Source organism: Carassius carassius, chromosome 27, assembly GCF_963082965.1.
Source record: "Carassius carassius chromosome 27, fCarCar2.1, whole genome shotgun sequence".
In the NCBI taxonomy this organism is placed as follows: Eukaryota; Metazoa; Chordata; class Actinopteri; order Cypriniformes; family Cyprinidae; genus Carassius; species Carassius carassius.
In genome coordinates, this window is record NC_081781.1 from 2101492 (window position 1) to 2127293 (window position 25802).

General features: G+C 36.6%; 1 protein-coding gene across 1 annotated transcript; it reads left to right on the forward strand.

Moving 5' to 3' along the window:
- Nucleotides 1-331: 331 nt before the first annotated feature.
- Nucleotides 332-23965, forward strand: kif13bb (kinesin family member 13Bb). The gene is given in 26 exon segments (XM_059513411.1): nucleotides 332-458; nucleotides 533-643; nucleotides 1547-1640; nucleotides 7941-8090; nucleotides 8176-8345; nucleotides 8433-8550; nucleotides 8633-8772; nucleotides 9958-10084; nucleotides 10221-10421; nucleotides 14281-14380; nucleotides 14502-14628; nucleotides 14793-14848; nucleotides 15871-15959; nucleotides 15961-15996; nucleotides 16084-16260; nucleotides 16325-16417; nucleotides 16812-16865; nucleotides 17617-17713; nucleotides 19898-20031; nucleotides 20326-20414; nucleotides 20416-20467; nucleotides 20594-21430; nucleotides 21432-21814; nucleotides 21816-21899; nucleotides 22147-22281; nucleotides 23762-23965. Coding segments are annotated over 25 exon segments (3657 nt in total). The 5' UTR covers nucleotides 332-458; nucleotides 533-635; the 3' UTR covers nucleotides 23868-23965.
- Nucleotides 23966-25802: the final 1837 nt, after the last annotated feature.

The following is a 25802-nucleotide window of genomic DNA, read 5'->3' on the forward strand; positions in this document are numbered from 1 at the left end:
AATATTTTATAGTATAAGGAAATATGTGTGTGTGTGTGTGTGTGTGTGTGTGTGTGTGTGTGTGTGTGTGTGTGTGTGTGTGTGTATATATCATCCTGCAAAAGACCCAGGCTGTTTGCTTCGTGTGGATTTTCATGTAATCCTTTTTTTTTTTTAAGACAGATGTCTGACAAACACTTCAATATAACTACAATAATTTACTGATGAATAATGGTACTCAGAAACAAATAAATACTGAACTATTAAAAACATCACCATCACGTCAGTTGTCCACTAGCAGTGAAAGAGACGCACCGTAACGCTGTTACTTTCCAATCAGAAACAGCTTCAGGCCGCAGGCCCCGCCCGATCGAGCACTAATGAGTGACTCTGTGGTTCTGTGTTTACTCTCCGTCGGTCCCGTGTGTGCGGGATTCACCAGCTCAGACGCTCCTGGAGCTCCGCTGAAGTCTAACACGGTAAGATGGTGAAAGATCAGAAAAAGAAGCAGGTGGATTTATCACTGCGTTATCGTTTGATTTTTGATCCTTAGGTCAGTCTGGATGAGTCAATGTCTCTGTTCTGGTCATTTAATCTGTAGCAGCTCATTGTGTGGAATGACACACACAACCCAATAACCAGCAGAAACACTCTCAATGAACAGGTACAACTAGGTTTTACTGCATTCTAACCTAAAAGTTATTGAATTGCACTGCTACATTTTATCATTTTGGAACTTTGTTATAGCCCAAACACTTGAGACAATGTTTAAAAGAGCTGTTGGACAAATCAAGCTCATGATTTGTAGTATTAAATAAATATGTGCTTGTTTGTTTAATGCAGTTATTGCTCATGATAACTGGGGAACTGGTGAGACAGAAGGTGCAGAAGATCTTCATGATGGATGAAAGTGCTGTGAATGAGTCTAATGTGAAAGTGGCGGTCCGGGTTCGACCCATGAACAGGAGAGGTGAGTGTGTGTGTGTTTAATTTTTAGAGCAGGGTTCTACAACCCTGCTCCTGGAGAGTTCCAACACACCCGTCTTTAATTATCAAGTAACCCTGGGCACCTTGATGAGCTCGTTCAGCTGTGTTTGATGTGGGAGGAGCTGAAATCTGTAGGACAGTAGCTCTCCAGGAGCAGGGATGGAGATCACTGGTTTAGAGACCCTGTTTGATTCTGTTCTTGATCTGTGGCCCTTCTTTAATTAAGAATATATATATATAAATATTTATGAAGAGTTTATTTGAAGAAACAGATAAAAAAAAAATCCTGTGTTTTATTGTATTTTATTGTTACCATGTTTTTATTGTTCTGTTTTTTTTTTTTACCTAGTCAAAATAACCCACCTGCAGTTTGACTGAGATTTAATTGTAATGCACAATGAAAAAACACGATTTTTGGGTACTGTTAAAAACGGAGATGTCTATTTTTGCAAATGAACTCCATATATAAATAAACATATTGTCAGTAGTTTTTAAAGTATTGCATGGAAAATGCTGTTTGTGAGCGATGATGCGACCTATTTCATGACCAGTTTTTGATTGATTAATGTGCTGTGTACAGATCGAGACTTAAAGACAAATTGTGTTGTGGACATGGAAGGAAATCAGACCATCCTGTACCCGGCCAATGGAAACCTGGGAAAGGGCGACAGCAGGTAAACTGGAGTGTGTTTGTGTGGGTGTGTGATTGTGTTTGGCAAAAATGATATCTCTATATCTGTCTTGACAAGCCCCAAACTACTGCAGTAATCAACTAGATCTGAAGAACACATGTGCTGCTTGCCTTTGCAGAACAATGCTGGGGTGCTGTTTAATGCTCACCAGGTGAAATCATGATGAATCTGATCACAGAGTAAAGAAACAGAATCTCTATTCAGCAGATCATGCATCTGACTTCCTGTTTTAGTCTGATTCTCTCTCTCTCTCTCTCTCTCCCACTGACATTTTTCTTTCTTTCTTCTTTGACCTTCAGTGTCCATAGAAACAAGTGAAGGTTCACTGACAGGTCAAAGGTAACCTTGGATACTCATGACTAAAAACCCAAGAAACTAAATTACTCCTGTCTCATTGGGTATTTTCAGGCAACCTAAAAACAACGCTGCATGGATGTGTGCTGTCCTTTCGTTTACCAAGCACCACCCAGCTTTACAAATGAATCAGAATCAGAATCAGAATCAGAATGAGCTTTATTGCCAGGTATGTTCACACATACGAGGAATTTGTTTTCGTGACAGAGCTCCGCAGTGCAACATAACAGCGACAGAACAAAAAACACAATAAGGAATAAAAAATACAAAAAAATACAAATAGGTGGGTAAGGATTGACAATATACAAATTGACAATGTATGGCAGGTATATTAAAATGAGCATTTATGTATGTACATGTATATTATGTGGAAAAATTTTAACTGTACGCTAAGTATGTGTGTTTGGATAAATAAGTGTATATAAATATAAGTAGTATAGTGTGTTCCATGTATGTAAATCTGTATGGAAATCTGCTTTGCTTCCTGTGGATACAAATACTGTAGGCATTTCAGAAAATTAATCTTTGAATGTTCAATGGTCAACGGTTTCACTCGCAGTTTACAATAAAAATATCTTCACATCTTCATCTGTTCATTGTGTGTTCCTTTGGAGTTGCTCAAACTTTCGGAGTGCTAAGTGGTTACTTTGGTGGTTTGTAGGGTTGAAGACCAAAGATGATATTTTAAAGAAAATGACTAGTTGACTTCAGTAGTATTTATTTCCACACTGTGGAAGTCTTTAGGCATTCTGACATTTTTTCTGTGCACTATTCCTTTCAGTCTGGTCATGCATTAAAAATGCTACTGCTTTTACATTGGATGGATACAATTTTACCATTTGACTGTGTATATTTATAACATCATTCTCGTTATTTTGTACCCTTTTTTCTTTTAACCAGATAGCAGTTGTCTGGTGTTTTAATCCATGCATATGTTGCATGCTGTAGTTTTCAGCAGTTTACTCCCTTAACAAAAAGAGGAGTTTGATGGTTGTGTAGCAGGACCTTCATCAGTCAGCAGTATTTCATATCTCAGTCACTGATCCAGCGGTTTGTCTGTCCTTCAGCTGAAATCAGCTCTCAGTTTTGCATTGGTCGTCTGTCAGCATGCACCAAATTGCTCATGCATGTTCTTAATATTAAAGACCAGCCGGTTTCCAACCATTGCTGGAGGATTTTTATCTGTCTGTCCTTCATTCCTTCGTCTTTGTCTCCTCTTCCATTCCTGCTCCTGGTCTTTTTGCAAAAGGTGTGCCTGTTTTCTCCACAAGCCTTTCCTCTTGCAGGAATCTCCTCAGTCGTATCCAGCTTCTCTCAGTTTCTCAGCACAGATCTAGGCATGTTTCAGACCTCTGCTGTAACTTGCAGCGGTTTGCGGTGTTGGCGTGCAAACAGGTTTTACAGGCTAATGCAAGAATGTTTACTCAAATTCCATAATAATACCTCAAAGCAAGTTTGTGTTTTCATTATGAAGCACATGTAGAGACAGCACACTCATGCAGATGCTGTTTGTCGTGTAAATGATTTAAGGGTGGAATTTAATTAAAGAAAATGTGAGATGAAGGAGGTTCAGAGAGGATGGTTTAATTGTGTAATTCTCTCATAATGGCTGAAATAAGACTAACATTTCTGAAATCTTCCTGAAATGCTTCTAGACTGTGTGTCAACAGCAGAAATCATGTTCAGCGTTCATAATTTAATGGATTTTCTGATATTATATTATATAGAATGGATGTTCTAATATTGTGTTTTTGTTGTCTTTCCTTTTTTCCTTTTGTGAGCGCAGGAGCAAACCAAAGGTAAGTTATCATATGTCATTTCTGCAATACATTAATGAAACAAATGTATTACAATCTATCATGAATAATGTGCATGACAGAAAGTGTGTAACTTAACTGGATTTCTAAAGTGATTGGTCATCCTGAACATTTCTACAGCTCATTAAAACTTTTGACATATATCTGTTACACGGTCTTTAAACATCACAATATTTTGTTTTAGGTTTTCGCGTATGATTATTGTTTCTGGTCTGTGGATGAGACTGAGGCAGCCAAATTTGCAGGTCTGTTAACATTCAAAATACTTCATTTAGGTATAATGACAAACCCTTTTGTTGAAACTATCACTAAGCCTCTGTAATGTGTTTATACTGCAGTGATCTGAATCATCAGGGATCATTTATGATGCCAATATAACTCTTATAGACTTCAATATTACCTGCCTGTGTTACCTTGTGAACTTTTCTGAAAAAAGGACAAACCTGCAAAACTACTTTATCAAATCAGCTGTTCATCTGTGGTTTATCAGCTCTTTTGTAAAGGTTCAAGCAGTTGCTGCATTTGTTAATTACCTTTTTATTGTTATTTTTATTATTATTATTCTTCTTTAAGTTAAAAAAGAATCCCAAAAATGGCAGTTGCAGTAACACACTCCCAATGGAAATGTAAAAATGGAATAGTTCACCTGTAAATTAAAATGTACTCCCATTCAGGCCATTCAAGATTAGGATCAGTTTGTTTTTCTTCATTGGAAAAGATTTGGAGAAATGTAGCATTCCTGCACTTGCTCATCAATGGATGGTCTGCAGTGAATGGGTGCCGTCAGAATGAGAGTCCAAACAGCTGATAAAAACATCACACCGCTCCAGTCCATCAGTTAATGTCTTGTGATGTGAAAAGCTAAGAAAAAAAATCCATCGTTAAGGCTCTTTTAATGTCAAACATGTTGTTTCTTTCTAAAATAGTCCATAATCCATAGTAACGCTTTCTCCTTATATATATATATATATATATATATATATATATATATAAAATAAATAATAATATTTGAATTGCTAATCTAATAATCTAATACAACAAGGGAAAGTATATAATGTTTAGAGTAAACTATACATTGTATATACAGTAGATTAAATAAGCTGTAATATAAAAGCCAGATTTTCATACTCGTGTCTATGTATCAGTCTGTCTCTACTCTTTAGCTAGTGATGGTATTTAAGAATATGTGATATAGTTGATACAGTGTCTGTCAATGTGGTTGAATATGTGAGTGCGTACTGACTTTACTGCTCTCTTTGTGTTTCTCAGGATCAGCGTGTCGAACACGTATGGTGTTGGTGAGGAGGATGAGGAGGGGAGCGTGATGAAGGCTGGTCTTCACGCTGAGCATCTGGATGTGGATGCAGATGGTCTCAGTCATGGCTCCAGTGACAACAGCTTCAGTTTTGAGTCGGCACAGACTGAAGTCATGATGAAAGCGCTGGGAAACAACGGTGAGAGACAGATTCTGGGCTGCTGGCAGTATTACAAACTCAGATCCCAGTTAAATTTAATAAAACTACATTTAATGTTAACGGCAGCACTGCTCCAGTATTCCTAGACAAATTCAAATTTCAGTTGATTAATTATTACAGATTTAAATACCATGCATTTTTTTAGAGAGCATATGAAAACAAACAAAAATAGCCACTAATAGTTCTCGTACTTGTTCTCGTTAAAATGAATGACATCACATAGGCTTCTAAACAGATTTGAATAAAAATGAGAAATTATTTAATTTTCTTTTAGTCTGGATTTTTTTTTTTTATTGAATCTATAAAAAAAAAAAGATTTTTAGATTTGTATGTGTAAACAAAATATCCACTAGTATTTTTCATATCACTTTTTTTGTAAATAGATTTAACAGAAAAATGGAAATGTTTTTAATAATGATTGACTTTTTTGCCTTTGAAATGATTTGCCTTTATTCTATCCATCTATCTATCCGTCCGTCCGTCCGTCCGTCCATCCATCCATCTATCTATATAAATGTATATAAAAATATTTTATCCACTAATATTTAATATTTAATAAAATGTTTAAAAAATATAAATCATATAACTCAACAATTTTATAGGTGTGGGTGTGTTATGTAATTTATACATAAGTAATCAAATTAAAATATTAAAAAAATATTTTTCATCTTATTTTATAGGCATTTTTCCCATGACACGCTGACACTAAAACCTCAATTATATATTAGTAGATATTTTTAATTAAATCCATGTGCATTTTGACCATTTTTCCTCAACTTATTTTTTTATTTTCTTACAAAGCATGGTTTAGCGAATAAACAAAGGCAATATACAGTAAAACAAAGGCAATATACAGTAAGAACAACAGCATTAGATGGGATCTTAATACCCAAGGAAGAAATCAGACATAGAAAAAAGTGTACACTTATTGTTATTGGTTGAAGTTTCATCAGTGGAGTGTGTGTGTGTGTGTGTGTGATTGACTGTTGAAGGATTCATCCGCTTATTTTTAACATGAATGTTGTAGGTTCATGGTGTCATATTTGAGAATTGTTCAAAATGAATGGTTCATTAAAGTGATTCAGTCAACAAACAAGGATTCGTAAACTGGATGACATGTTTGTCAGAGTCTGTGTAACTTACTCAAACATACAAATATGAAGCAATATTTGACTATGCGTTTAATTAAATGTTCATTCAGCTGTCACACTATTTGGCCTCTGAATCCGTGAATCAGTTTCCTCTCAGTTATGGAAGACCTGGAAATAATAACCATCCATCCATCCATCCATGTTTATTCATATTTATTTATAATATTTTAATACATACTGTACTCTTCAAAAATAAAAAATAAATTGGAGAGAGATGCATATTTTTATTTAGCAAGGATGCATTAAATTGATCAGAAGTGTCAGAAAAGACTTTTATGATTTTTACAAAAGATTCTATTCTGTTCATTTGAACTTTCTTTTCATCATAGACATCATAGAAAAAAAATCCACAAAAATATGAATCAGCACAACTGTATTCAATGTTATTGATAATGTGAAATAAAAAAAAATAACAATAATAAAAATAAGAAATGCTTCTTAAGCAGTAAAACAGTATATTAGAATGATTTCTGGAGAAATGATGCTGAATATACAGCTGCACATCACAGAAATAAATTACATTTTAAAATGTAAATTTAATATTGAAGCTATTTTAAATAGTAATATTTCACAATATTACAGTTTTTACTGTAATTTTACTCAAATAAATGTAGCCTTGTTGAGCAGAAGAAACATTGCACCAACCCAAGACTTTTTTTTTTAAATGATCGTTATTTCTAAAACGTATTTAATCACTCAGATATCGTTCTGTTAGTTTAGTTTCTATAAACATGAACATAAAAATTCAGACACTGAAAGTGCTTCATTTAAAGCAAACGTTGAGAGGAAATGATTTGATGGTTCAGTCTTCGGTACAGTTGGTGCTAGTCAATATTTTTAATATCAGATTATTCATTATTTTACCTTCATTTTTGAACTTAAAAAAAAATGTAGTCAAAATATATCGCTCAATTAATACGAGAATTGAATTATACATTTTATTATAAAATAATGTTTTTTTTAAGTGCAAATATATATGCATTGAGATTTATGAGGCCGTAAGTGTACATTTTATTATAAAATAGTTACATTTAAATAAAATATGTAAGTCTCTCAATGAATATGTGGCTAAGGAAACAAAGTATAATTTATTATATAAAAGAATTAGTAAAATCAACTAGACAAAATAACTGATAATAAAGCAAGAATAACTTTATATATACGTTTCCATCCATTTTGGTGACTTTTAAATTGTTTTAATAAAGATTTTAAGTTAATTATATGAATTTTTTAAAAACTTTTTTTTGTTAAATAATAATAAAACAATTTAAAAAATCACTAAATAACACCAAATTATTTTGTTAATATGCATTAATAAATATAAATAAAAGATTTTGATTTTTATGTGTGCATGTTTATATTGTTTATTATGTCGCTTAAAGGAAACGTTCTGAACAACAAGTCACCAAAAAGCTAGGTTTTGATGCGCATCACGAATGCAGTATTCTTACACGTGTTCACTTCATCCTCTCTGTCTGTGCTCAGGCCATGCGCTCCTACTTCAAGCGCTCCGATCCGTTCTTTGACCGGCTGGAGAACCACAGTCTGATCGGTGTGGCCAACATCTTCCTGTCCTGTCTGCTGTACAAGGTCAAGCTGCAGTACGCAGTTTCCATCATCAACCAGAAGGGGGAGGTGTGTGTGCAGACAGATTGGTTATTACCATTAGAAAGAGTGCAAGCCATTGACTGATTGCCATTGGTTTTGTGCCTTTGTTCAGGTGGCCGGTCGGCTTCACGTAGAGGTGGAGCGTCTGAGCGGAGAGCTAGAGGAGCGTGAGACAGGAGGCTCTGAGATCAGTCCAGACGGCGAGACACAAGAACGTAAACTCACCTGCATGGTCAGATAAAATAGGACATCTCCAATCAAACATGCAATATGTGACGCGCGGTGCCAAAATGAGTCTAATTTTGAGCTACAGGCAAAAACCTGTGAGTTCATTTCGCCCTCTTCTAGTGATCCCAATGCTCCAAATAGTAATCTAAAGTATCATTTCTGGGAGCAGCAGGAGCCGGTGTTCATCGCCCCAGAAGTGGGTCTGACGGCCCCCAGCAGCAGAGAGCCACAGACTCTGGTGCTGTTTGACAACTGCAAGGTGAAAACACTGACTTACGAGGAGTAAAAGATTGCATTTGTGGCAGGTGTCGGTCATCACGTGTGTCTGTGTGCATCTGTAGACTCTAGAAGTGGCCGTAACTGAAGACTTTGTGGAGTTTGTGATGGAGGGTGCTCTGGCGGTTGAGGTTTATGGAAATCTGGCTCTCTGGGAGCTGGGGGTGATTCAGGCAAAGACTCGCTCTCTCAGAGAGAGGTACACGTGCAGTTATTATATTGTCCTTAAACACAAAAGCTATCACAGATTGTTCCTGTAACTGCAGAGCTAGATTCAGTCAATGTTTAGATGATCGTAGTAAATAAATAATTAAATCATAAGCTATTAAGTCATTAAATAATTTAAAATTAAAATGTATTAATTATTAGACCACCAACCAACATTTAATGTAAAATTTAAATTTATTAAAAATACTTTATAAATAAAAATAAATAAATATATTTTTGTCTACCCTGCATGTCATGTGCCATTGACTGACATTTAATGTAGAATTTAAAAGAATAAATCATTTTAAATTTGAATCAATCAAAATAAAATGCTTAAAATATTTTTCAGAAATTAATGTAAAGTGTTTGTTTACCTTCATGCCATGTGCCTATTAACAATATTTATTGTACAATTAAAATGAATAATTTTATTTTATTTTAAAGCAATCAAGATAAAATGCTTTTTCAGTTTTTCATACAATTTTAATAAAAATAAAAAAAAATTTTTTACCTGCAAGTCATGTGACCATAAAACTGATATTTGAGAAATTATTTTAAAGTAGTTTGAATTCTAAAACAATCAACACTTAAAATATTTGAGTAAAATATGAATGAAAGAATAAAATAATTATATTTGATTACAGTTGTAATTAGTTTTTTGACTGTTTGTAAAAGTGAAGTTTCATTCCCGTTTTATTGTGTGTGTGTGTGTGTGTGTGTGTGTCTGTGTGTGTGTGTGTGTCTGTGTGTGTGTGTGTGTCTGCCTGTGTGTGTGTGTCAGTGTCTGTGTGTGTCTGCCCGTGTGTGTGTGTGTGTCTGCCCGTGTGTGTGTGTGTGTCTGTCTGTGTGTGTCTGCCCGTGTGTGTGTGTATGTGTCCGTGTGTGTCTGCCCGTGAGTGTGTGTGTGTCTGCTCGTGTGTGTGTGTGTCTGTGTGTGTGTGTATGTATGTCTGTGTGTCTGCTCGTGTGTGTGTCTGCTCGTGTGTGTGTGTGTCTGTGTGTGTGTGCTCGTGTGTGTGTGTGTGTGTGTCTGGGTTTGTGTCTGCCCGTGTCTGCTCGTGTGTGTGTGTGTGTGTGTGTCTGGGTTTGTGTCTGCCCGTGTCTGCTCATGTGTGTGTGTGTGTGTGTGTGTGTGTGTCTGTGTGTGTCTGCTCGTGTGTGTGTGTGTGCAGGTGGAGTGAAGTGATGTGACGCGCAGGCTGGAGCTCTGGGTTCAGATCCTGGAGCTGAATGATGCTGGAGAGTTTGTGCCGGTGGAGGTTCAGTCAGATAAGGACGTCTACAACGGAGGAATCTTTCAGCTCAAACAGGTCTATGTGGACGTTAATGATAGTAAAGAGGTGTAAAACTTAATCTTGACACATTTCTCTGTAGAAGATCTGATTTTCCTTCGATACAGCTCATGACTTGACGGTGTGTGTGTGTGTGTGTCTGTGTGTGAGACAGTGTCAGTCCAAGCGTGTTCAGGTGGGGGTGTGTTCTGTCCTGGACTCCGGCACCATGCCTCTGATCACCGAGTCTGTGCTCAACGTCTCCATCGGCAATGTGGACGTCCATCAGACTCGAACTGGCAAAAGCACAGAGACCCAGAGGGGGAAAAACACATCTTTATCTTTTAGTAAAATCACCATGTCTCATTCACTAAGCGTTCTAAAGACTTTCACACATAAATGTTGAATCAATATTATGCTAATTTAAAAAATGTATTAGAACCAGCTCAAGACGTACACTTAAATCACAGGTAACCTCAAAAAACATGAAATTCATTAAGCTCAAATTATTTTTGTGTAAATTTAATCAGTGTTGGGAAGGTTACTTTGGAAATGTAATAGGTTACAGATTACAAGTTACCCTGTTTAAAATGTAATAGTAGTGTAACTTTTTCAATTACTTTATTAAAGTAATGTAACTAATTACTTTTGAGTACTTTTTGATTACTTTTCTAAATTTGTGAAAATTAAAGAATAATAAATAAAAGCATATACATCAACTTAAATACAGTTATCTAATAAGCATGTGACATATTCTGTGTAATAAACTCCTGAAACATTGGTGGTTTTTTTAAACTGCTGTCTCTGTATATGATGATAGTTTTCTCAAAATAAGTAAAATGCACATGAAGTGACACAGAGCAGTTCTAGAAATTATGTTTATGTGCTCGTGTACTCCTATATTGAGGCAGCAGAGGTTAAAAACACTGCGAGCTTCAGTAGGCCTATGTGTAGTAAATGAAACCATGTCTTTGCCATTAATTTACAGGAGGGGCGGACTGGGAAAAAAATTCAGACTGGAAAATTCAAACTCATACAAACAAATTAATGGACAAAACTATTTTTTGTATGGACCTGACATAAAAAATGTTTAAATCTTTAATTTGGGGACATGCAAAATAATTAAAAGTTCTCTCCTGAACTGCACCTTCACTTCTATTTTTCTCTTCAGTCTCTTTATTTTGCCCTGTTATCCATCTCTCTCATGACTTTAATACTCAAGATTGAACAAAACTATACTTTACAATACAATACTCTACAATACTACAATATCTTTATTGAAAAATCCTAATACTGTACACGAGTCATGTTTTTCCCTTACAAAAATTAACCATGCTTTTATTAGCCTATATAAAAGTAAAATAACCTTTTTTTATTTTATTTTTTATTTTTTTTGCAAATGGATTTGTATTTATTTTTAAATAAATACATTTGTAAAATAATTTTACATTTTTGGTTACCACAGTTAAACAATAGTTACAATTTTCTCTGGATTTATAGTTAAATTTTAAAATGTTAATTTTCGTTAGGGTTGTGTTGTTGTCTATCGTAGCTCCCCCTAAATCTATATAAAAAAAAATCTGATTTTTTTTCAGCTAAATTACTACTGTAACATTACAACAGATACTAATGATGACCTTTATATAGTATTTTGAGTGATGACTGATGAGCAACGATCTGCTGCTTGATTTAAAAAAAAAAAAAGCATCTTTACAGATAAAACTGACCTAAAACCCTGAACAGTAGTTCTGCTTCTCTGCTCCAGCTGTGCGCTTCCACAGTCTCTCTCTCTCTGTCTCTCTCTCTCTCAGTCTCTCTCTCTCTCTCTCTCTCTCTCTCTCTCTCTCTCTCTGTCTCTCTCTCTCTCAGTCTCTCTCTCTCTCTCTCTCTCTCTCTCTCCCTCTCTCTCTCTCTCTCTCGCATTGATTACTCTGAGTCTGATCCGAACCGTTTGGCGGAGGCGCGGAGAGCGCGCGAGTCATGACTAACACTTCATGACTTATTAGAGATTTAGTACATTCGGCGTGCAATTATACAATAACAATATTAAAATAGTGGGGCAAATCATCTGCCAGGCCACCGGGATTTGTCCCGGTTCTCCCGGTGTCCAGTCCGCGCCTGATTTCCAACACGCAAAATGTGCAAGTCATATATTGGATTTTTTGTGCTTAATATTTACAGACACTAGTCGATGTCATGTTTTGATTCAAGTGTACTGACCTACTTTTGATTTAGTCATCCAAAATGTGGCATATTCCGTCCGCGTTATAGGCATTACGTTTTTATGACTGGATTCTACGAACTAGACTGTGTTTCCGCATACAGGAAATTATTAGGATGTATGTCTCATAATAGTCAGTGTAATTTGGGAAAGAAATCAGTTAAATCTGTATGTATTCAAATGTAATCCCCTTTGTAATCGTTAAAAATTTCATAAGTAACTGTAATTTAATTACTATTTTTTTCTTAGTAACTGTAACTAATTACAGTTACAATAATTTTGTAATTAAATTACGTAACGCCGTTACATGTAACTAGTTACTCCCCAACACTGAATTTAATACAACCCGAATTCCGGAAAAGTTGGGACGTTTTTTAAATTTTAATAAAATGAAAACTAAAGGAATTTCAAATCACATGAGCCAATATTTTATTCACAATAGAACATAGATAACGTAGCAAATGTTTAAACTGAGAAATTTTACACTTTTATCCACTTAATTAGCTCATTTAAAATTTAATGCCTGCTACAGGTCTCAAAAAAGTTGGCACGGGGGCAACAAATGGCTAAAAAAGCAAGCAGTTTTGAAAAGATTCAGCTGATTAATTAAGTTAATTGATATCAGGTCTGTAACATGATTAGCTATAAAAGCTTTGTCTTAGAGAAGCAGAGTCTCTCAGAAGTAAAGCTGGGCAGAGGCTCTCCAATCTGTGAAAGACTGCGTAAAAAAAATTTTGGAAAACTTTAAAAACAATGTTCCTCAATGTCAAATTGCAAAGGCTTTGCAAATCTCATCATCTACAGTGCATAACATCATCAAAAGATTCAGAGAAACTGGAGAAATCTCTGTGCGTAAGGGACAAGGCCGGAGACCTTTATTGGATGCCCGTGGTCTTCGGGCTCTCAGACGACACTGCATCTCTCATCGGCATGATTGTGTCAATGACATTACTAAATGGGCCCAGGAATACTTTCAGAAACCACTGTGGGTAAACACAATCCGCCGTGCCATCAGCAGATGCCAACTAAAGCTCTATCATGCAAAAAGGAAGCCATATGTGAACATGGTCCAGAAGCGCCGTCGTGTCCTGTGGGCCAAGGCTCATTTAAAATGGACTATTTCAAAGTGGAATAGTGTTTTATGGTCAGACGAGTCCAAATTTGACATTCTTGTTGGAAATCACGGACGCCGTGTCCTCCGGGCTAAAGAGGAGGGAGACCTTCCAGCATGTTATCAGCGTTCAGTTCAAAAGCCAGCATCTCTGATGGTATGGGGGTGCATAAGTGCATACGGTATGGGCAGCTTGCATGTTTTGGAAGGCTCTGTGAATGCTGAAAGGTATATAAAGGTTTTAGAGCAACATATGCTTCCCTCCAAACAACGTCTATTTCAGGGAAGGCCTTGTTTATTTCAGCAGGACAATGCAAAACCACATACTGCAGCTATAACAACAGCATGGCTTCGTCGTAGAAGAGTCCGGGTGCTAACCTGGCCTGCCTGCAGTCCAGATCTTTCACCTATAGAGAACATTTGGCGCATCATTAAACGAAAAATATGTCAAAGACGACCACGAACTCTTCAGCAGCTGGAAATCTATATAAGGCAAGAATGGGACCAAATTCCAACAGTAAAACTCCAGCAACTCATAGCCTCAATGCCCAGACGTCTTCAAACTGTTTTGAAAAGAAAAGGAGATGCTACACCATGGTAAACATGCCCCGTCCCAACTATTTTGAGACCTGTAGCAGAAATCAAAATTGAAATGAGCTCATTTTGTGCATAAAATTGTAAACTTTCTCAGTTTAAACATTTGCTATGTTATCTATGTTCTATTGTGAATAAAATATTGGCTCATGTGATTTGAAAGTCTTTTAGTTTTCATTTTATTAAAATTTAAAAAACGTCCCAACTTTTCCGGAATTCGGGTTGTAGAAGATATGAGCTTTACTATGTGCTTTATATATATATATATATATTAATAAAGTAATATCTCCTGCATGTTTGTACCTGCAGGAGGTTGATCTGGAGAGACTGAGAGCTCGGTGGCTCACAGCTTTAACAGAACGACAGGAATATCTGGACCAGCGTCTTCAGAAACTTGTTGGCAAGCACGGTAAGACGAGATGTAGATGAACTGCGTGCTTACAGGTTTCTAGAAATCAATCGCGTTTCATCTTTTGTGGAAATGAGAGAAAAGTGTTGGACGGCTGCCAGCTCTCCTCTGGCTCTTGTAGAGAAGTCAGAAGAGGATGTGGAGAGCGAGTCTCGGCTGCTGGAGTGTCGTCTGACGCTGACGGAGAAGAGAAACGCTGTTCTGGTGCCCTCTGCTGGCAGCGGTATCCCAGGAGCCCCGGCGGAGTGGTATGTGACGGTATACTTGTTCATATTTTATTTCTTACTGGTCTTACGATGTTATTTCCTTTCAAACAATCATCGAACTACCTTTATCTACCCATAACCAACTCAAAATCCAACAATCTGGTTAATTCAGATTAGTGATTCTTCTCATGAACCTGTTCCTGCAGGGCTCCTGTGGCAGGAATGGAGACGCACATCCCAGTCATCTTCCTGGACCTCAGAGGTAAATATTTACCGTGCTCCCTGGATGTTTTACTCCCTACATATGCAGCTGCCTACTAAGGGAGCATCATAACAGAAATAGGCCTTATAAGTGAATGATTTGGAAGATGAACCTGACTCTCAATTTTTTTCCAGTAAAATATAATGTCTAGATGCTAACACAGTCTAATATGTATAAAATGCACAACACACAAATATTGCTTCAAATAATAGTAAAGTAATGAAAATGTAAAGTGAATTCGTTAACATTCAAATTTAATTTAAAATCGTATTTTTGTATTCTTGCATGATATTTTTTTTTTTTTTCATACATTTATCACTTTTGGCATTTTCATTAGTTTGTTTTTTTAATGTTACTATTTAGTATTAAGGCTTTTTTGTTGTTCAGGTAGTTATTTTATTTCAATTCGTTTTCAAGGTAACATTTCTATTTTTTGTCATTTTCTTGTATTATTTAAATTTGATTTAATTTCAGCTTTATTAAGAACGTTTTTGCTAGCATGTTTAGTTCATAACATGATTTAATATAAAGTATATCCAGTACAATCATTAAAGAGTTTTAAATAAATGTAACTTGCCAAAGATAATAATTCAATGATTAACATTTTTTAAATTATTTTAAAATATCTACATGAAAAAGCTTTTTTAAAAGATGAAATTTTTGATTTGCTTATTCAAATATGAATACTATATTAAATAATAAATAATACTAAATATTACTATTATATTCCATTTTATTTTTGTTACTATTTTGAATTGGCTTTTTTTTTTATATTATTAGTTTTGTTTGTTTTAGTAATTTTCTTATGCTTTTGTCATTTTTATTAGTTTATACACACAAACACACACACAACTGTTTTTTTTTTCATTAATGATTTTAGTATTTCATGTATTATATTTTGTTTTATTTCATTTCCACTTCATTAAGAATTTTTTTTTCATTTAAATAGTTTTAGTTGAACACAAACACTTTTTCCAAATCGAGTTAAGCTGAATGTTGTATGAATTATTTGTGAACTACAGCTGATGACTTCCATGATCATCTGTCTGCTCCTCTCGCTAGAGGTCTGGATGCTGCGCTCGACAGAGAAGATAAAGATGATTTCATGGATGTTTCACTTACAGATTGTCAAATACTACGATAATGAGGTGAGCAGACAGTGTTTTGCTTCTCAGTGGAACAGAACTGCACCATGATATTCCACGTTAGATGAAGGAATCCCTCTCTTCCCACAGGTGAAGACAGAGGCATCATGGGACTGCACCATTCATGACAGTCCTGAGCTGAATCGAGCGACGGGGCCGGATCACAGGATTTACCTCACCGTCCGCACCACAGTTCTGCTCAGTCATCCCGCACAGATGCAGCTGGTCCCGCGCAAGCGCATCTGTGTGAACCTGACCGGGCGACAGGTGTGTGCCTCGAGTGTGAGGTTATCTTTGAGTGCTCTTTCATCGATCGGATCTCTTCCTGCAGGGTTTTGCTCAAAGTCTGCTGAGGAGAATGTCTCACCGCAGCTCAGTTCACGCCTGTGGAGTCACGTTTGAGATCGTCTCAAACATCCCGGGGGTACGTCAAGAGAAACATTGTTTTATTGTTTAAGCAGTGTAATGAGTTGCAATGTGAATCGTTTTGTACTATACATTAGTGTTCTGAAGTTTGAGGTCTGTAAGATTTTTTAAAATGTTTTTAAAAGGAGCCTCTTATGCTCATCAGGACTGCATTTTTTTTTTACAAAAAAAAAAAAAAAAAAATATTGTGACTAAGTTTTTTTCTCTATGTGAATATATTGTAAAATTATTCATGTGATGCGCAGCTGTATTTTCAGCATCATTCCTCCAGTCTTCAGTGTCACATGATCCTTCAGAAATCATTCTAATATGCTGATTTGATTAAAAAAAAGCATGATCTAAATCAGCTCAGACCTAATCCAGAAATGAAATGCAATCTGTTTATTCTTCAGCTCTCGGGCAGCAGGAAAGATCTGTCCACCAGCCAAGACTCAGAAGACAATAAAGTGAGAAAACACACCTTAAATAGTGCAGTAACAGTTTAGATTACCTGTAGTTTGGTTTGTGTCTCAGTTCGGTACGCCACAGTTTTGGCAAACCACTCATAACAAGGAACGAATCACAGAGCTGGGTAGATAACTTACAAATTATAGTCCAAATTACATCTCAAAAATTGAAGTTAGTAACATAATCCGTTACATTACATATTTTAGGTAACCAGACTACATTTTGATAACTTTTAGATTGCTCATTTAACACATTGATTAATATTGCTTAATTAATATTACAGAATAATATTGTAACATATTGATATTAAAATGCAAAGTAATATATTCCATTCGTTGTCATTAACAACATAAAGTGAATTAAGCATTACATTTCAGGGTCTCCCGCTTCTCCCACAAAATTCTGGGGTTCTTGAAATAACTGCAGAAGGCTTTTTGAGTTGAATGAAATTTCATACAAAAATGTCAAATTAAAATAAAAAAAATGTGCAATAACATCAAAGTAAAAAATATATATATTTTCTTAACCTGCATGTCATGTTGGAATTTTAGAAACAAAAATGTAAAAGATGAAAAATAATTCAGAGAATCAATAAAGAACACCTAAGGATAAAAACACTTAGCAGCACCCCAGAAACCAGACGAAACTCTCTAGTTCCCTTGTCAGCGAGCGCTACTTTTCATTTACTGCCCATCCAGATGTTCAGCTTGTTTACTGATGGTTTCTTGCCTGTGCTTTTATGTTGTGTAGGGTGGCTGGGACAGTACGCAGCAGATTTCTGCACTAACATCAGCCACGAAGAGCCCATCTCACTCAGAGTCGGTACAAAATCAAAACTCAGAGCCAGGTAACTGTCCTCATCCTCTTCTGCTGTCCACTTTCCCCTTCACAGGTAAGACTGAGCTTACATTACCTGCTGGAGTTTGACTTTGATGTCTAACACGAGAAAAGAAAATAAATAAATAAAATAACACTCAGAACACTTTAGGAACACCCTAGATCACACAGGGACACATAACTAAAGACTATAGTTTATCCGAGCCATGTCACTCGTATAGTTTTGAATGGGGAAAAATCCAAAACTCAATATGGCCGCTCAATCACAGGAAGCCCCGCCTTCTGAATGAAAGAGCCAATCGCTAATAGGTAAAGTCATCGCATCACTGCAGCTGCTGTTGATTTCTTTGGTGATTGCAAATATGAAATTTTATCCGTAAGCTTAGTGAACAGTTTTGGAGAATTTGATGTTTCTGGTTCAAAGAGATTGGAGTTGCACTTGCATGCCCAAGAGGCGTTTCAAAGATGGTCGCTCAGTGACATGACTTGTCTTAAAAGGACTTTGACGTAGCCATATAGTGACATTGGTAAAATATTTGGAAAATAATAGCAATGCCCTTACAACTAATCATAATGCCACAGCAATTGCATAACAACAAAAAACGCTTAGAACACCTTAGCAACACCCTAGCATCCACTTGTAATACCATAGCAACTGCAAAGCAACATAAAACACTTAAAAGATCTTAGCACTGCTGTAGTAGCCACTTACAGTACCACTGCAACTGTCTACAAATGATAAAACACTCAAAATACCTTAGCTAAAATACTTTAGCGACCACTCATATTATCACTGCAACTTCAAAGTAACATAATACTCAGAATACCTTAGCAAGACCCTAGCAATGAGCCACATATTTCTAGCACCTTGTCACCAAGCATTACTTTTCTTCAGATAAGTTATTGAAAGCTGTAACTTAGAGCTGTATTCGGGCCTTAAAAGTTAGGCTCGACAGGACCCAAAGCCCGACAGGTTTCGGCCCGAGCCCGACAAGTACATTTTGATTGACAGCTTTTTAAAAGCCCGAACCCGTTTACGGCCCGACATTATTCAAATGTGCACACGCACACAGCTCTTTTGCCTTTTGTCAAGAATTAGTCATTTATATGTGTTTTAACATAATTTATTCATAACTAACGTAGACTATAGGCCACTTGGAAGCTGGAATAAAGAAATAAAATAAGTCCTCTGTAACATCTTAACACCTCAGCACTCTAAATAGGCATAGGCTCATTTAGCCTATAAACAGACCAACGCACCAATAAAAATGAGTTTTTTAAACAAATTAAATTAAGATAAATTTTTTAATTAAGATGGGTAGCATATTTGGCAATAACGAAATCCGCCGGATTTGCTTCGCCACTAGCAGCTGACATTTAATAAAAGAATGCCAACATTAGCGTATATACTCTGTCTACATTATGCATTTAAGACTCAATGAATATTTAGTTATCATTTGAAAAACCTTTAGCCTACTCACAGAGATTAGGCTGCGCCTACATGTTTTTGTGGAGGAACATTTTTGAATCCACTGTAGATGGTTTCAGCGCGTTCCTGAGCTCACTGATGGTGCGTCATTATTCACTCATTTTTCTCATTATAAACAAGGTCAAAACTTTTCCACACCTCAGACTTTGCTTTAGTTGCTGGTGCAACCAAAACGTAATCACCAGAGGCAAGCCTCCGTTACACCTACTCAGCATCCATTTTCGCATCTTTCTCGCCCTAATCGAAACACATCACATGACCGCTCGTTTACCTCGCAAACCGGAGCGCAAGCCCGAGCCTGGCCCGAGCCCGCGTAAGATGATATAAATTAAGCCCGAACCCGTCGGGTCCCGTCGGGTTCGGGCAAAGATCTTCAGCTCTACTGTAACCTATAGCTAGGACCCTTGACCTGCTGGCCTGTGCATTAACTCAGAACTGCATGGCGCTTATTAAAGGTTTGTGTTTGCAGCAGTTGTTTGGTGCATGTCGTCAGTGTGCAATAAAGGAAAACTGTTAAGTAAAAAGTCTATGTGCTTCCCGGACCGCTGTTCTCTGATTGGAGGAGCTGATCCGCTTTTGTAGTTTTGCTTTACACTTTTTTTTTTTTTTTTTTTTTAATCTCTCATGGGTTCCCTGCCTTTTTCCCTTTCTTCTGTCCTTCCATGTTTCTCTGTTCTGCTGCTCCTCAAACCCGTGTTCCTGCAGGTCTCTCAGGATTCGCTGCATCTTATTTCTCCCCAGTGAAAGCTCTAGTGTCTCCAGTACCCAAGATGTTCAAGTCTCTGTTGTCCAAGAAAGAGGAGAAGAAAGAGACGCCTCCTCCTGCTGCATTTGAGCAGGTAACAACACCTGCTGCGGCTCTAAAATATACTTCACAAAATATTTCTAGATTTAGAAAAGCATAATATAGTATTATCACTGCACAGTGTACCAATCAGTGATTAGCATACAATGTCCTGGACGTATACATTTAGAGTTCATGGTTATGTCTCAACTGTATTGAAATTATTAATGTTTTTATTATAGTAAAATAAAATGAAATAGAATATTTTTATCCTGAATTGCAACATGCAAAATGTATGGCAAATGTGTGGTATTCCTGGTAAAATTCTTATATTTTTAATTTCAACTAGAATGCGCCACGCATTGTTGTTCAGTCTGAAAGTCTTGAAGACATCAACAGCTATGAACTGGTAAGTCTCTTAAGTTGGAACCCAAATTTTTTATTTTATTTGTAAAAAACCCACTTCTGACATCCAGAAAGTAAGTCTACATGTATTATAGGCTGCACCTTGTTAGTTTTGTGAACAGTATCTGGTGATGCGGTCTAGTGGGTAACATAAAAGTTGGTTTCAGTACTACGTATATCATTACTTACCTTGATCTTTTTGATTTCCTCAGAGCTATGGTATGGAAACTCCACTTTCAGAGAATCCAGAGAATGTTAAGGAGATTCTGTTGCCTCATTTTCCTCAAGAAGTTCCACCTCTTTCTGTTCCTCCAGTGGTTGAGGAAGTTCTAACATCTAATCTTACTCCAGAAGTTGAGGTTCCACCTCGTAATCGTTCTTCAGAGGTTGAGGAGGTTCTACAGCCATCTGTTCCTCAGTTGATTCAGGAAGTTCTACCATCTAACCTTTCTTCAGGAGTTGAGGAGGTTCTATCTCCACCTGTTCCTCCATTGGTTGCTGAAGTTCTAGCTCCTAATCTTTCTCCAGAGGCTGAGGAAGTTCTATCTCCATCTGTTTCTGCACAAGTCAGAAAGGTTCCACCTTCTTCTGCTTCTTCAGGAGTCAAAGAGTCTCTACTTCCTATAGTTCCATCCGAGATCAACGAGTTTCCACCTCCTGCTTCTGTAGAGGTTGAATACCCCAAGCAAAGACCAGTTGGTGATTCAACAAACAGCTCCATCAGCAATGTCTCAAGTGGATACATCTCCACAAGTGTCTCCACAGCGACTCTCTCTGAGTGTGCGGTCTCGAATGTTGACCCTTCTCTTCTTGACAGCACAGAGGCTAAAATAGGCTCTACTTCCAAAACGACTGAACCAAACACAGAGTTTGTGCCAACAAGCAGCACATCCCAAAAGCATCAGTCAAAACTTGAACCAGATGACCTAGAACTGGAAAAACGGGTACCTACAGAATCCCAGACATCAGAAGAACATGGTCCAAAGTCTCCTCTAGATATATCTCCTCAAAAACTCCTCAGTGTTTCTGATTCCTTTCCTCAAGAAACCCTCTGAAACCAACGTCTCATCATCCAATTTAGCCACATCAGTACCATCTACACCACTGGAACCACCAGCTGCCTCGAAAACAACTGATCCGTCAATTCCAGTCAAGACAGCTAAGCCATCAATGCCTGACCAGCAATCAAGACCTGAACAAAACATCAAACCCACTCCTGCTCCCTACTCCAACCCTTTCCAAATCCACTAAGTCAAGACCTCCGGCCTTAAGTCTTTCAAAGGCGTCCTGCATGAAGAAGACGAAGAGGGCAAAACTAAACTCAGTAACTCTTTATCTTCACTGAGTGTGTCTCAAGAAAGACTGGAGATCCTTTCAGATTAAGAGGAAAGCCTTGAGACTCCCGACTGGCTGAAAGAGGGTAAATATGTGACTGGGCACAAATAAAACTGGAACAATCCGTTATATAATCCGTTATCTTTTTAAATGAAATGATCAAAATACCACTGATTTGCAAATGTTCCTTTTGTATGCACCACCCAACAATTATGCTTGTCTTAATTTCTAGCTAAAAATAATGGTTCGGACTTGCGGACTCAAAATAGTGCTTGCTAATGCCTTTTCATGAAATTTACACTTGCATACATTTTACAGTGGTCCATTTAATAATTGAAACGGTTTCAATTATTAAGAAATTATGTCTAATCAAGTGATTAATTGACCATTGATTTCAAAGGTTCTGCACCAAATAATTATGCTGTTCTTCATGTCCAGGTAAAAACGATGGTTCGGTTGGTGGTCGCCATTACTTCCACTGCAACCCTGGTTACGGTGTTCTCGTGAGACCGAATCGGGTCATGAAAGCAGCAGGTACCGCTAAACGGTCAAGGCAGAAACGCAAGCAGAACCCAGGCCCGATTCTAGAACAAAATCACTGAGGGTGCTTCTGAATTTAGTGAGGGTGCTGCTTACATAATCGTAGGAGATAGCTCAGTCATCAGTCTGAAACATAGTATCTCAAAATTGGGGATGTTGTATAGAACAATACTACTAATTGCTGTTATGTTAAACAATATATGATCTGGCAGTAAATTATAGAATAGCATGTAAACAAGCAACGATCTTCACTTTGCAAAACATTAAAACATGCCACACATAGCCTACCTACTGTGGTGATACCCTTGTTGTAACCGGCTTCAACTTCAATTGAACACTCCTAGAATGGCCAAAAGTCACTGCCTTACACACGTCTCTCTCCATGACGGTGAGAGACACGGTTTTACATAACAAGGCAGAAAATGTACCAAGAACATCCAACCTAACTTGAACATAAACACACGTAACTTTACTAACACAAACCCCAACCATATTGCTGTAATAACGCATAAATCAACTCCCAACAAACAATTACCCATAATGCACTAGCGCTGACTGCCGGGTCTGTACAATATGACAACCATGACAACACATCAACACCCAATCAGTCATTCATTGTTAGCGTTATGCATAAACATATTGATAAAGCACTGCTGCAGTAACGTTATTACACCAAGGTATTGCTGCTATATTCTTTATGACAACTCCAATAACAACGACAAGCAGTTCAAAACAATTGACAGCAAAAGACCAAGAAGCTGCTCTAGCTTAACGTTACACAACACACATAACGTTACACAAAATACTTATTGAGCATGCTACAATTATTAATAATAATACTTACAGGTTGTGATTCGGAGGAGGAGGAAGAAGCTAATCCAAATATATTCAGTACTGTAACCTTCCTTCAAACGGCTTGCGAATCCAGACTTGAAAGCATTTATGTTGGAGAACATTATGTTGGAGAAACGTCATTAAAATGACTCGAGGTTCGGGCTAAACTTCTGTGTTACTAAATATGAACTGTAGCCACTGACTCTTCACATGCTTGTCCCTGGGCAGTGGAAAAAAAGATCACAGAACACAGCGCGTCTTGTCGACATGATGTTTATCAGCTGAGGTATTTTGAATGTTTTTACGTTTTCTGAGCGGGAAGCACGCACGCAAGCAAAGTGGGCAATTAAAGAGACAGCTTCACCTTTTGCGTATCGCGATCACGAAAGGCCAACTACAATGCATTAAACATGAAAGCATAACAAAATAATTTATTTAATATATATATATATATATATATATATATATATATATATATTTGTTTAATTTTATTAATTTATTTATTTAGTGTAGGCTATCCTATTATAGGCAAGAGGTGTGAAATCCGTCTGTGTTTTATTTTCGGCAAAATCTCGTGTATGTGTGCTATTAATAATTTTTCATCTGAGGGTGCTTTCACTTTTATTTGAGGGTGCTTAGCACCCTCAAGCACCCCCGTAGAACCGGGCCTGGCAGAACCTCTCGGGATCTAGTCCCAACCTGGCAGCCCTTACAGCGATGGCCAAAGGAGAAGCTGGAGCATGCAAGGGTGAAAACAGAAAGTCTTGGGTTAGCTGAGGACAATGCATGCTTGTTGATGGACGTGTGCGGAGGACAGTATTGGTATGGCACTGAAACACAACATTGATACTGGCAGGGATGTAACTGCCATCTGATTTACTTATGCATATCTGCAATACATAGTGCCTAGAGTTTGAAAACCTATGTTTCAAGACATATTTTAAGCCTCAGTAAGCAGTATTTTTGGTATTATTCTTTTTAAAAATGGTTTTAATATCACAAAGTGCCCTGTTTATCTAAAGCCAATGTCAGGGAGCATGTGGATGTTCTCTAAAAAAAAATCAGGATACTGATGGATTTACTTGAGTACTTCATTTCATGATTTTACATACAGTAGGAAGATGGGATGGGTTTTACTTGTGGAGATTAAAAGGGCCAGACAGTTTTATTCAGAAATGAATGTTTTTAGTGTTATAATGGTGAGTTAGTTCTGTTGGTTTGGTACCTTTGTATTGTTTATTTCTTCTTCTGCTTCTGGAATGAGTAATTTATGATCAAATTGTTATTTGTATATTTATTTTGCAGATCAAAGTAATGACAAAGAATAATAATGTTGAAGATTTTATATTGCAATGGTGAGCGTAATAAACTTATTTTATCATATTGCCTTCTTATTGAAAAAGTAAAATAATTTATACACAACTCCTAAAAGAGTAATATCACACGGTCGATCTTCAATATACCTTTATTTTCCAGAAGATAAAGTACTAAAATAAACACAAGTTTTAAAAAAAGTCATTTTAAACAAAGAAACTGTACAAAAAGTTCATATATATATATATATATACTATAGTATACTTACAGAACAGTCTACTGTCCAAAAAAGGCACTAAATCCTTAAATGGGAGATACATGTTTCACAACAGAATGCTTTGAAATCATAGAATTAATTGATTCAAACAATCTTTAAGTTCATAGTTTCTTATTTAACTATACAGTTGCTTTTATAAGCCTATAGTTTTTTTTTTAAGTTTTTTATAGACATGAAAATGCACTCTGAGGAACTAAATGGAAAGCACCCCCTTTGAACCAGCAGGGCTACATTACAGAATAAAACCATTCGTTGCTTTTATAGATCATTTAAATGTCAATACTTGACATAATCCCTCAGTTTGGCACGTACAAAGAGGCTGTAATGACACACAAACGTGGACAATTGAACACATTTGAACATTACAGCATTCGAAAATGACCTTTTTTGTGTATCGCTGCATTGTTTAAATATAACAAACTTACAGTACGAAAAAAATGTTTCTTGAGTGAAGGGGGTGCTTGATCTGAATCAGACACGCTTCAGGAGACTGCTCTGAACGTAAAACATAAAAACGGTGTAAAACAATCAAATAAAAAAGAATCTTGAATTATTATTAAACACAAATTGGCATTTCATAAATATCAATTGTACACAGTAAGATAGAGAAAGATAAGAGGCTTCATTCATTACACGCACAGAAGCAATTTCTGTTTAGCTGTTTGTAAAACCATTCTTATGTAATTTGTCACTTTAGGTAAGGGTTGCATTGATTTTGTGATCATTAATGTAAGAATGGCTCTACGAATCATTCGTTCTGCTCGTTTCAATGAATGAAGCCCAGCGAGAGAATAAAGTTCTCTTAGAACCTTTTTTTAATTAAAAAAAGCTACATTTTGGAACCAAGCTTATGTTAGATGAGAGTTCAGACTCTCGAAGCTCTGTGGCAGCAGAACAAACATTTATCAGTCAGTCTCTCGTGAATAATTAACACTGAAATTCTGATGTCATTTCATAATAATAATAATAAAGCTTCGTGGGAGTTTGCACGTTATAATTCTGACAGCGTTCAACTTGAGCCAAAATTTTAATGAGAGCAGATGCTTCGGTCTTAACACTTTGTGTGAAATCTTTGCATGTAAATAAATGCAAACATAAGAAAAGTGCTTTAATCCAAATTT